The following is a 12,121-nucleotide window of genomic DNA, read 5'->3' on the forward strand; positions in this document are numbered from 1 at the left end:
AATCATGGGAGTGTTAGCTTCTGGAAATCATTATATTACTGCTTCTGAAATACCCTGCCAATGATATGATATAGTAATTACATTAAGGAATCCTGTTTTTATTACAGTTCCAAGCATAACAACACTTAGGCATCTGGTTCCGTAGTTACGGAGTTCTTTCCACTTTGCCAACCCTGCTGTGGTGTTCCCGGAGGAACAAGGGCTTGAGGGTGAGACAGACTTGGATTTTAATCGTGGCTCTGCCACCTACTAGCCAAGTAGCCTTGAGCAAGTTAATTAATCTCTGGAAGTCTCAATTTCTGCTTCTATAACGTGGACATTGCAGTAACCTAGCTTGTCAGTTAGGATGCCGAGATGAGATAAAGGGCTAAAGTCACCTAGCTTGGTCCTGGTCCTTGGCACCGCCTGGCCAGCACTCCTAGCCGGTCCCGGGGCCCAGCCACGCAGAAGGCAATCTGCACATGTGCAAACCTGCGGGTGTGCAGCCTGGATTCCTTCCCGCCCTGCCTCATCTAGATGCTTCCTGTACCTTCCGCTTCATTTTTTAAAAATCGTGGTAAAATAGACATAACAAAATTTATTGTTTTAATAACTTTTACATGTACAGTTCAGTGGCGTTAAGTACATTCACATTGTTCGATAACCATCACCACTGTCCATTTCCGTAGCTGTTTTTTATCACCCCTAACAGGAGCTGTACTAATTGAACAATAGTTTCCAAATTCCTCTTTCCCACAACTCTTGGTAACTATTCTACGCTCTGTCTCTGCGAATTTGACTACTCCAGGTGTTTCATATAAGTGGAACCATACAGTATTTGTCCTTTTGTGCCTGGCTTATTTTACTTGGGATATCTTCAGGGCTCATCCAAGTTTAACATGTGTCAGAATTTGATTTCTTTTAAAGGCTGAGTAAGATCCCATTTGATGTATGTACCATGTGTTATCATTTATCTTGTTGACTATTGTGAACAGTGCTGTTATGAACATGGGTGTACAAATATCTGTTTGAGTCTCTGCTTTTAATTCTTTTGGGCATATACCCAGACATGGAATTTCTGGATCATATGATCTCCAACTTCATTTGGACATGACTCCCATGCCTCAGAATAGTCTGTTGGGTACTTGCTTGTTGGTGTGCTACTGAAATTCCCAGCACAACATGCTTACAATTGTTCCACACCTCTCCTTCCAACTCCCCCCTCCCCAAAGCAGATCCTCTTTCTGATTAATATTAAGAACGATTTTTAAGACACTCTGGCACAAACCGCCAGAACATTTGACTTCCTCCTGCCCTCTCGCCCTAAGAATTTGGCAAAGCTCTTTCAAGCTGCCTCACATCTTCTCTCTGCCTCACCTACTTTACTACTCAGAGATGATTAGTATGTATTTTGGTCTGATGTTTTTTGTTTCTTAGTACTTTAAATCCTTCATTTTTAAATGAAAATCACACACTTCCATTTTCATTAAAAATATCTTTTGAACTCTCATTTCTGCAACAGATTCTCTCCCAGTCTTCCTTTCCTTTTTGCTAGTGGGGCCCAACAACATTACTTTTTGGACCATTTCTTCAGCTTTAACAGGCAACTCCCATAGCACTCTTCCCCAGGATCACGGTAAATGAATGTTCATGGCGGGACCAAGATAAAGCATCCCTCATAAGCTGGGGCTTGGAGTAGATGGAGATCATGAAGGAAGCCAGCATGTCTCTCAGTGTGCGAGGGAGAGCAAGGCTTCTGTTCCTCACACAGGCGAGTCCCAGAGAGTTGGATCTTTCACTCATCCCTGTGATCTAAGTGAACATTTATTGCCCACAGAATCCAATATTGGTTTGGATTCTTGGTATTTATCTCGCAGATATAGTAAGTAGAAGACAGTGACATTGACTCTATTAGTTCCTCACTTTTTACTTCCTTACGCATGCACTTCTTAAGAAGCAGGACACTCAGTGGTCATCCAGGTGTAGACAGTCATTGCCTCTGGGAGGCAGATACAGTTCCTGAGTGAAGATCTTGCCCTTCGGGCAGGTTGGGCCCTCCATGTATGAAGGTTGTTAGAATATGTAAGAGTTTAACCTCTGCAATGAGGGAGACCTTGCTTCAAAACCCATCTCTACCACTTGCTTGCTGTGTGGCTTTGAGCAGGTTTCTAGCTTTTATCATAGTTTTGTACCTGTGAAATGGAGATTAATGCAGTTTGTTGCTCATAATCCATGTATATCACACACCTGGCACACCACGTTCAGTACCCAGAAGGTCAGTTTCCTTAGTAGAGAGAATGTCTGTCGGACTTGCTTAAGCAGTTGCCTCCTGGACAAGAAGTGAGCATGAGTGTGACATGAACAAGCTGAGGGGGAACCTCTGCTGGAAGCTCCCACTCAGGTTGAGGTAGTTACGAGTTTACAGACCAGAGCTTGGAAAATTCATGAGCGGATCCTTAGTATCTTCTCATTGCTTAGGCTCAAAGCTATGTTTCGACATGTTTTCTGGACCTTAACACCTAAAGGTGATTTAGTTCCTGATCAAACTAAAATGTCACCGATTTCCTTTTGACCAAATCTGTGCAGGGTCTTGTGACTTTATGCCGAATTTAAAACTGTAGTTCATACTCTATGTGCATACATATTGATACTTAGAAGTAGAAAGAAATATGGATTTTGACATCTTATATAGCACTCTAAACTATTTGTGTGCAGCTCCTGGATACTTTGAATTCTAATAAACATGAGTTAATTTTACACAAATATTCAATGAACCTTTAATAAAAGACTGTAAAAGTAGCCAAGCAGGTATAAAAGAATAGGACTTTGAAAATAAAATATCTTGTTGGAAACCTCCAGTGAGACTTTTAGAGAGATTAGCTAAAATTGGCTTTTATTTGATTTGTGGGTGCTTAAACATTGCAGAGTTAATTTATCTTTAATTTGAGAATTCATTTTCATTTCCCTGCCTTAAAAATCTGAACAGTTAGCTAAATGTTCGTATGTGCTCTAAGAAATGGTAAGTGTTTCTTCCTTAATGGTGCAAAACCTCTTACTAGTTTTCATACTTGGCTTTTGGTCTAATCTCATAAAATTCTCCTTCATTTTAATGTATCCCCCCCGCCCCGAATACTGTGTCTGTCTTTATTGAGCTCATTTGTTAAAAGAATCACAGAATAAGAGTTGATGTCATATATGCCGAGTGTTTTTGGTCAGGAAGTAAATCCGTGTGTGCGTCCGCCTGTGTGTCGCAAGCCAGTGGAGCTCTTTGAAATGCGTCAATTAGAGATAGAAATGGTTGCAAAGCACAGTTCAAGTGCAACTTCTGATTCCACAATTTAAAAGTATTAAAAAAAAAAATGACACTCTACACTTACATCGCAGAATGGCATTATTGAGGTGAATTGATGTTCAGATTTATGTAATACAATTGAGTCAGATATTTTGGGGATCCCTATCTCTAACCATGAAGCCATGAGTAGCACACTTTGTACTTTGTCATCAGTCACCGAACAGTCCGTATAGTCTAATGTACAGGAAACCCTTCAGTCAAGATGTGCCTCTTCCCCAACTAAAACTTTGATGTTGTTAATAACTCATTTATAAGAATCTTAATTTTCTCTGGGAAATAATAAAATGGAGCCATTATATTCTCAGCTAAACCTATCCTTTGGTGAGAGAGGTGAGCGTAGAGATGAATGAAGAGTTATTAATCACCTCATGGGGATGAACTTCAGAAAAGTCAAAGCAGAATTTTGATAAAAGTTAAAATTCTAGGAAAGTAAATCATCATTAGTGAAATGAGCCATATTAAAATACATAACTGAAATGTTAGAGGAAAAAACCATTTTAATCCAGGTAAGCGTCTCTATAAAAAACAAGCTGTGAAATGATTAGAATATGTGTTTTTATTTGGGGACAATCATAAAATACACTCATATTAGAAAACCAGCAGGGCATCAAAATAGTGGAGATGATTCATGGGTAATACAAGACCTTATTTCTTACTTCTTGGTTCCTTGCATCTGTGAAGAGCTGCTCCTCTATGCTCATGTCTGGCTCCATCCAATATTGAAGAGCAGACTCGCCTCTCTCTCTTCCTTTCTCTCTCTCTTTTTCTCTCTCTATCCCTGGCCTGGTTTCATGGTCCTTACACTACCCTTAGGACCAAGTCTCACTCTTGTGGACCTGAGTTTTGGGGTCCTGGGGTGTAACGGCCATTGCTTTGTTCAGGGTAATCATCTTCTCAGTCATCACTTCCTCTGTGGAACTCCAGTCTGACCCCTCAAGAGGCCTGTGCTCCACAGATGGGGCCGGGGGTGAGGGGTGAGGGGTGAGAGATGAGGGCACCCCAGAGCTTTAGCGACTCCATTTTGTTCAGATAACAAATAATTGTTGAGCTTTACTATGCGCTCGAGAACGAAAGGGGCACAGGATAAATGGTGATAAATAAGAGCGATATAGTCTAGCCCTTGTCAAGCATAAAGTGACCTGGGCTTGAGACAAGCAGTTGAGTCTGTTGTAGTAAGCGCCGTGACAGGACAAATGCTAGGCATTGTTGGAGGGACAGAAAAGATTTCGTAGAGGAACCAGCATCTGGACTGACACACGTGAAGGATGACTAGGAGTCAGTTGGGCCAAGAGTAGGGAAATCACATTCCTACAAGAAAGAAGGCCGTGTGCGAAGTCCTGGAGGTGAGCAGCATGGTGCGTTTGGACAGAAAGACAGGGCCAGAACTTGGGTGGGACTTAGAGTGGCGAGAGATGAGGCTAGGAAAAGCCATAAGGGCTGATCTTAGGGCACTTAGATTTTATACGTAGGGCTCTGATGACCATCGGAATATTTTTTTAAAAATATACCTTTATTGATTTCAGAGAGAGGAGGGGGGAGAGAGAGAGAGAGAGAGAGAGAGGGAGAGAGGGAGAGAAACATCAATGATGAGAGTCATTGATCAGCTGCCTCCTACACGCCCCCCACTGGGGATCGAGCCGCAACCCGGGCATGTGCCCTGACCGGGAATCGAACCCGGATCTCCTGGATCCTAGGTCGACGCTCAACCGCTGAGCCATGCTGGCCCGGCGACCATCAGAATATTAAAGCAAGATAGTGGCGTGATGGTGTGTGGTTTTAGAAAATCTCCGGCAACATGGTGGGAATGATTGGCAGGAGAAGGCTGGAGGCAGGGCACGGCCTAGTGGACTGTCGAAATAAGCTGGGGGGAAGATGGTATGGGGTAAGGTAGTGAGGACGGACCCAGAGAAAATTGATTTTGCCTTGGAAAAGACTTATTTCTCTTAGTATAATACCCTCCAGGTTCATCCATGTTGTAGATGACAGCATTTCTTTCTTTTTTTAAGGCTGATTAAATTCCATCTTCTTTATCCATTCACCCACTGATGGTTACTTAGGTTGTTCTCATACCTTGGCTGTTATGAATAAAGCTGCAGTGAACATGGGGGCGGAGACATCGCTTCAATATCCTGATTCCATGTCCTTTGGATAAATACTCAGAAGTGGGATTGCTGAGTCATAAGGTAGCTCTGTTTGTGATTTCCTGAGGGCCCTCCGCACTGTCTTCCAGAGGGGCCGCCTCCGTTAGCATCCCCACCCCCGGGCACAAAGCTCCTTTCTCTCCGCACACTCACCTGCCTGTTTTAACGTCTGTTTTCGTATTTCTTTTGAATCTCTGAATATTGGCTCGTTGCTTATTTTTGCAACTAACAAATGCAGACTTTCTCTGGGGTGGTAATAATGCAAAAACAGCATTGTTCAAAGAGGAGAAATGAGAAGAAAAGGAGGGACAGAAGTCAAGAGGAAGCATCTCAGAGAAGCTTGGGGAAAAGCTGTGCCCCAGGGCCTGGGCACTACCTGCCGGTCCTGCTCGAAGAGGCCCTCTCTCCCCACCCTTCGAGTTTCCTGCGTATGTTTCACTCGCTTCCTTTGCTCTCTCCCTCCTATTATTCAAGCCTACATTGGCCCAAAGGCCTTGTAGATTTAGTTTTTGGTGGGAAAGAAAATTGTGATTATTTCTCTGAAACTTCGCCTGACCCTCACGTCTTGGCTTCCACTTTCTATGCTTCATCGAGGCCTGTGCACGAGGAACCTTTGGGCCATTCTGGTCACAGGCACCCAGAAGTCTTCATTCCCTTCAGTAAAAATGCCATGTGTTTCATAGCATTGCTGTCAGTGTTTGTTTTTTTAAAATTAACTCCACTTCAATTGAAGGGTTTTCTCATGCACTGTTTTCACAAGACCAAATAATAAAATTTAAATAGACATTTCTTCTTGAAGACACTTAAGTCAGTTGCTTTAACAACTAATAACATACCTTCACCAAGTTATACGCATTAGGAAATAAAGATATTTGTTGTTTTCCTTCTTCTGATATAAGTTGAAGACTTACAAATAGTTGTTAATGGTGTTTGGTTAAGAAGAATTTGTTTTCATTGTATGGGTCGAATATGTACCTATTAATTTTTTCTTGTTGCCAATTTATAAATTCTAAATTTTAATGTGGTTCAGGCAGGAGAAAACAATTTTGTTGCAAAAGGTTTGTATTAGGAACATTAGTCTGTTGTTCACCTCGTTAAGGGATGGATTCATTTGCACAAATCTGGAGAATTTTATGCGTTAAACATGTTAGTTCAGGAATTTCATGCGGTTCTATAAAGATACACATCTACAAGGGATGGCCAATCCAAACACCATTTAGTCAGCTGGCCTCTGACCCAGTTCAGCTCTCCCATCTCGTGGCTTGCAAAACAGCTGGCCTTTGGGAGAAAGAGTGAATCAAAGTAATTTTTGGTTCAAATAGTTATTGACTATTTTCTCCTGAAGCTTAATATAAATTCATTTTCTTAGAGTTAAAATAAATCAACATGTATATAACACCATAGGAGACCAGACACTAAAAGTTTCTTTGAGGTATCAGAAGAAGACACTTTCTTCTTAGAGTTTACATCTGCCCAGATAAACTTGTTTCTGGTTCTATTATTTCTCAATTTGTCCCTATTAATTTGGACAGTCATGAAAAACTATGCCTGGATATTTGAGGCGGTGTGTGGTCTCTTACTAAAGTTACAAGTTTGTAACCCTGCTGACTGACTGGCTGGTTCCTGTTACACATTTGAAAAATGCAGATGTTCATTTGATCTGACTCCTGTTTGTACAATGGCTTTTATCACGTATATCTAAAGATGGAGAACCAAGTTTTATGGGGCCAACACTTCTTATAAAGCCCCCACTCCCCTCTGCTCTAACTGGGATTGACCCTTACACCGAGCTGAACATAGAGTCCTGGGGTCCAAGCGTTTGCTGCATGTTGCACCTTGCCCTCGGTCAATGGGAAATAGAGACTCAGGTAGAGACTCTGATAGAGGATGGGGGTGGGATGTGTACTCCCCCCATTTATGTTTTCAAATGGGAAACACATTTAAAAATAGTAACCTATCATCTCCTGAGTCTAAGTTCAGGACATTTTCCCAAGAGGTGTAAGAATGTAGACTTAGGTAAATGGGCTGAGCTAACAAACACCCTCCAGACAGCTTCACTGTAGATAGTGACTGGCCGTTTCCTGAAAAAAATATTAATTCTGCCTTCTTGCTTTTAATAGGACATAATGACTACATGTGTCCAGCCACCAACCAGTGCACAATCGATAAAAACAGGAGGAAGAGCTGTCAGGCCTGCCGACTGCGCAAGTGCTACGAAGTGGGAATGATGAAAGGCGGTAGGTCCCGGCGGCACGTGGCCGCCACCCTGGGCTGGCTCTTTCTACCCCAGTAACTGGGGGGGGGTCTAGTGTTTTCTCTTCTAATGAAGCTTTTTCCTATTCTTATTTTTCTGTGCAACAAAAGTATTTTTATAACATTTTATTTTAAAAAATAGGAAGTGGCTGAACTGGAAATTCTCACATTCCATTTTGTGTTTTATAGTTTAAATGTAAATAATATTTGAAATCAAAGGTGTATGGGAGGTGGTGGTGGAAGGAAAGAAAGACTGCTTAGTGAGTTATTCTAGAAATACCCTTTAGTTACTGTTAATACTGCTAATGCTAGAGAATGGGGTCTGAGAATAAGCTTCCCCTAAATTGAGACTTGTACATATGAAAGCTAAATAACTCATTTATAATCTAAACATCTCTTAGGGGATTTGAACTTCAATCTAAAGGCAGCTTTTTCCTTTAGAAGCTGAATGATTCAGCAACTCCCATAATCTCAGCATCTAGCATGGTGTCGGGAGCCGTGAAATGAGCACTGAGCACTGAGCAATCACAAGCCCTCAGGATCTGAGCCCCTGTACTGGGGTCTTTGTGGCTGTGAGTGTTGTGTACATGCGGTTTTCTGTCCCCTCGTGTATCCAACCTTCCAGTTTTCTTGTACGGGAATTCAGGGTCTGGTTGTGGGGGTAGGTGCTTCATAAATGTGGTTGCCTGTAGTCTTGAAGAACGCTGCTTGTAGTCTTGGGTAGCCTTCAAAATACAGGGAAAGAACACATAGGAAGTGGGTAATTAAAACAAGGTCATGGGTGCATTTAGTGGTTCGAGATGAGACCAAGGATTGGGGGGGACGGATGATGGGCTGCCTGCTGATCACAACAGGGAAAAGCTTTCCGAAGGAGACAAGGCTTGGGATGAGTTAAGAAGAACAAAGTTGCGATGAAAAAGAGTAGTGATTACGCAGATAGAGGGCAGCTAACCTCCAGCTCATCAATACTTGGACAAAGGGGGAAGCGAGCGAAACCAAGACGAGATCAGGAGGAAGGCGCGCCTGGCTGTTGCGAAACTTATGGTCCAAGATTCTTGGGTCCCATGGTCAGAAATAAGCCCTGCCATGTTGAGATTGTGATACAGCATTTGGAATAAGTCCTCCTGATGAACAGGTGAAATGCTGAATCCACGTATTATGTGAGGTGTGACTATATGTCTTGAATGACTGAGAAAGCAGCTTGAATTTAAAGGGTAATTAATTCCAAAAATTTAACAGCCACATTCAGAAAGTGATACTTTGAGTCATAAGTGGATTAAATATTTAAGGAATTCGCCTTTCTTTGTATGGTTGGAGAATTAGTCAGGGTTAATTAAACTCACAAGAAGCTTTTTAAGGTAACTTGATAAGTGACAGGAGTATAACAGCTACATGTAAAAAGTTCAATTTGAAACAATGGGGTCCAAGTTGAATATTCTTTGGTGATTGTAGGTAGATTAAACCCAGTCTGGTACATTCTCTCTGAAAGCTGGAATAATAATTTGTGAATATGTCCAAAACATTTTTTTTTTCTTTTAGGGTACCCACACATTGACCCCACTTCATAAAAACAATTCTGTTTTTCCTAATTAATATCCAGATACGGTCTGGCTGCATACATATAAATTATACACACTCATTTTTAACCTAACAAAAATTTTGATATGCAAAGACATAATAAAAGTCTTCCCACTGTTTTCAAATAGGACTCAAGATAATTTAAGTGCACACAGCCAGTCTGTGTGCCCACGCATATAATTGTACATGCATATTTATTACTGCAAAATATATATCTGTATTAGTTTGCTGCTGTTTTAGTTTGCTTGGTCTGTCATAACAAAGTCTATAACCTGGACAGCTTAAACAACAGCAATTAATTTTCTCACAGCTCTGGAAGCTAACATCCAAGATTAAGGTGCTGGAAAATTCAGTTTCTGGTAAGACCTTTCTTCCAAGGCTTTAGATGGCTGCCTCCTCGCTGTGTCCTTTAATGACCTCACCCATCCTGGTGTCTTTTCTTATAAGGACACCCGTCATATTGGATTAGGGCCTCACCCTTATGACCTCAATTAATCTTTATTACCTCTTTAAAGACACTATGTGAAAATATAGTCACATTCTAAAGTACAGGGATTGGGGCTTCAACATGAATTTGGGGAGCAGAGGACACAATTTGGTACATATCAATATTCCATCAAGATTCCTCAGTGGTTGTTCCGTATCTGTCTGCATTTAAGGAAAACATGTGTCATCCTGGCTATTTATATATGTGTATAAGTTTTATGCCAAGCTCTAAAGTTATAAAACTATAAGCTGTGAGCACATCTCATTTTATTATATGTATAAAGTATTTGCCATAAGGCAATATAATTTGTTACACTCTCTACAACATGGGATACCACACATAACCTCATGACACCTTGTGTAACGACTCCCTAAATCCCACTGAATAAAGACTTATTTAGGGAAGTGCAACTAACCATAAAGCTTGAAGTTATTTGGAAAGAACAGCTGGGAATGAATAAATCTTTACACTGTTTTCCTGCCGGTTTAGTGAGAATCCAGTTTCTTAACCAGGCTAGATACCAATTAGAATACTGAATCTCTATCCATGAAATCAAATGCTTATTTTCAGATAAAAGAAAGAACCACATACCTACCCCTGATTTAATGGCGAGGCTGACTAAGTTTATTGAAGTGCCCTAAAGGTTCCTTAGGGTGCCTGATTTACTTACACGAAGACATTATTTCACTCTGCTATGATGCCTACTGCCCCCTGATAATCTCAACATCATTATTAGATTTGGTTCTGAGCCAAGGCAGTTCAGGAGCATACAGGAGTTAAGATGAGCTTTAGGGGATGTGTTTTCTCAGCTTAGTGCGTAAGCTGGTCTCTCTGCCTTGGTTGCCTTATTCTCTCATCTGTCTGCCCCACACCTTCAGCCTTGGATGGCAGATTGAATGTCTCCTCTTCAGGGAGGCCTTCCCTGGTGCCTCACACTGGATTAGCTCCGTGTGTTCTACCTTTCGTAGCCAACAACTCTTCTCATGAGCTCTTGTCATTATTATTATTAGTTGATCAGTGTCTGTCTGTCATCTCCATCATGACAGGGGCTCTCTCTGTCTGGTCTATTGATCTAGCACTAAGCAAGTCACAAAGTAAGTCTTCAAAAACTTTTTTGCATGAATTAATAAATAAACTCAATTTACCTAAGCAGTTATTTGTTCATGGTTTCTTAAGTGTAAACTATTTTGGAGAGAGCAAGCATGAATGAGACCCTAGTCCCTTCTGTCAATGTCCTCACAGGACAAAGAGGACAGTTGGCATATGGAATGGCAAATACAGATCCAGAAAACAAGTTGACACTGCACTGAAAGATGAGGTTGTGAACAGTAGGCCAGTGGTCATGGAAGTTCAGAGCTTTAGACAAACCCTCCTGGGATTAGTCCAACCCAGGATCTTCCTCAGACTCTCTAACTTCCAGCGTGTAGATTGCTTATGCAGGAATTTGGCATTCGGTTTGGTTTGGTGGGAAGGGGAAGACTTCAGGGTTGGAATTTCTAGACTAAATACCGGCTTGCCTTGCAATCCTGCTACGGCCACTTTCATGAGCTTTGCTATCCTCAGATGTAAAATAAATGACGGCAGGCAGCCCAGTTCTTCTTCCTCATAAGAACCAGGCTACCTTCAGATGTCTCAATGTAGATTGAGCAACTTTCTTACAAATTTGGCAGAGTAGACGACATCAGCTCAATTCAACGATTGAAGCCCTACTGACACTCCATCAAAACTGCTTTTGTCAGGGTTACCAACAACCCCCTGGTAGCTAAACCCAGCAGCAGTCACTTCTCGGTCTTCATCCTGACCGATTGGCAGCATTTGACTCGGGATAATTCTCTCCTTGTTAATGTTCATTCTTTATTTGGTTTCCAGGACAATATACTCTGAGTTTTCCTCCTGTCCCACAAGCCACTCTTTCTAGGTTTTCCTTGTGTGTTTCTCATCTTCTGTCCTGGCCTCTTAATGGTAAAGTGGCCCAAGGCTTAGTCCAGGGGCCTCTGCTGTTCTCCCTCTGTACCCACTCCTTGGTAATACTGTCTTTTCCCATGGCTTAAAATACCATTTATGTACTGACAACTCTCAGTTTCACTTATACCTCTAGCCCAAACCCTCTGCCAAGTCCTTGGCTTCTAGGTACAACTGCTCATGTGTTTTCTTCACTTGAGTGTGTCATAAACATCTCAAACTCAATTTGTTCAAACCTGGATCCTTTATCTTTCCCCTCAAATAGGCTTTATCTGTAACCTTTCTCATCTTCTCATCTTTGCTAATACCTTCATCTTTTGAATTGCATGAGCCCCAAGTTTGAGTGATCCTTGCTCATTCCTTTCTCCC

At 41.6% G+C, this 12,121-nt stretch overlaps 1 protein-coding gene across 1 annotated transcript in view; it reads left to right on the forward strand.

Annotated features, from left to right (window-relative positions):
- Positions 1 to 12,121, forward strand: part of ESR1 (estrogen receptor 1) — a 269,720-nt gene that overhangs the window by 125,588 nt on the left and 132,011 nt on the right. Inside the window, exon 4 of the mRNA XM_081140673.1 lies at positions 7,593 to 7,709. Within this exon, the coding sequence (XP_080996799.1) occupies positions 7,593 to 7,709 (117 nt within the window). The remainder of the gene's footprint in view (positions 1 to 7,592; positions 7,710 to 12,121) is intronic.

Source organism: Miniopterus schreibersii (assembly GCF_964146895.1).
Source record: "Miniopterus schreibersii genome assembly, chromosome: 6".
In the NCBI taxonomy this organism is placed as follows: Eukaryota; Metazoa; Chordata; class Mammalia; order Chiroptera; family Miniopteridae; genus Miniopterus; species Miniopterus schreibersii.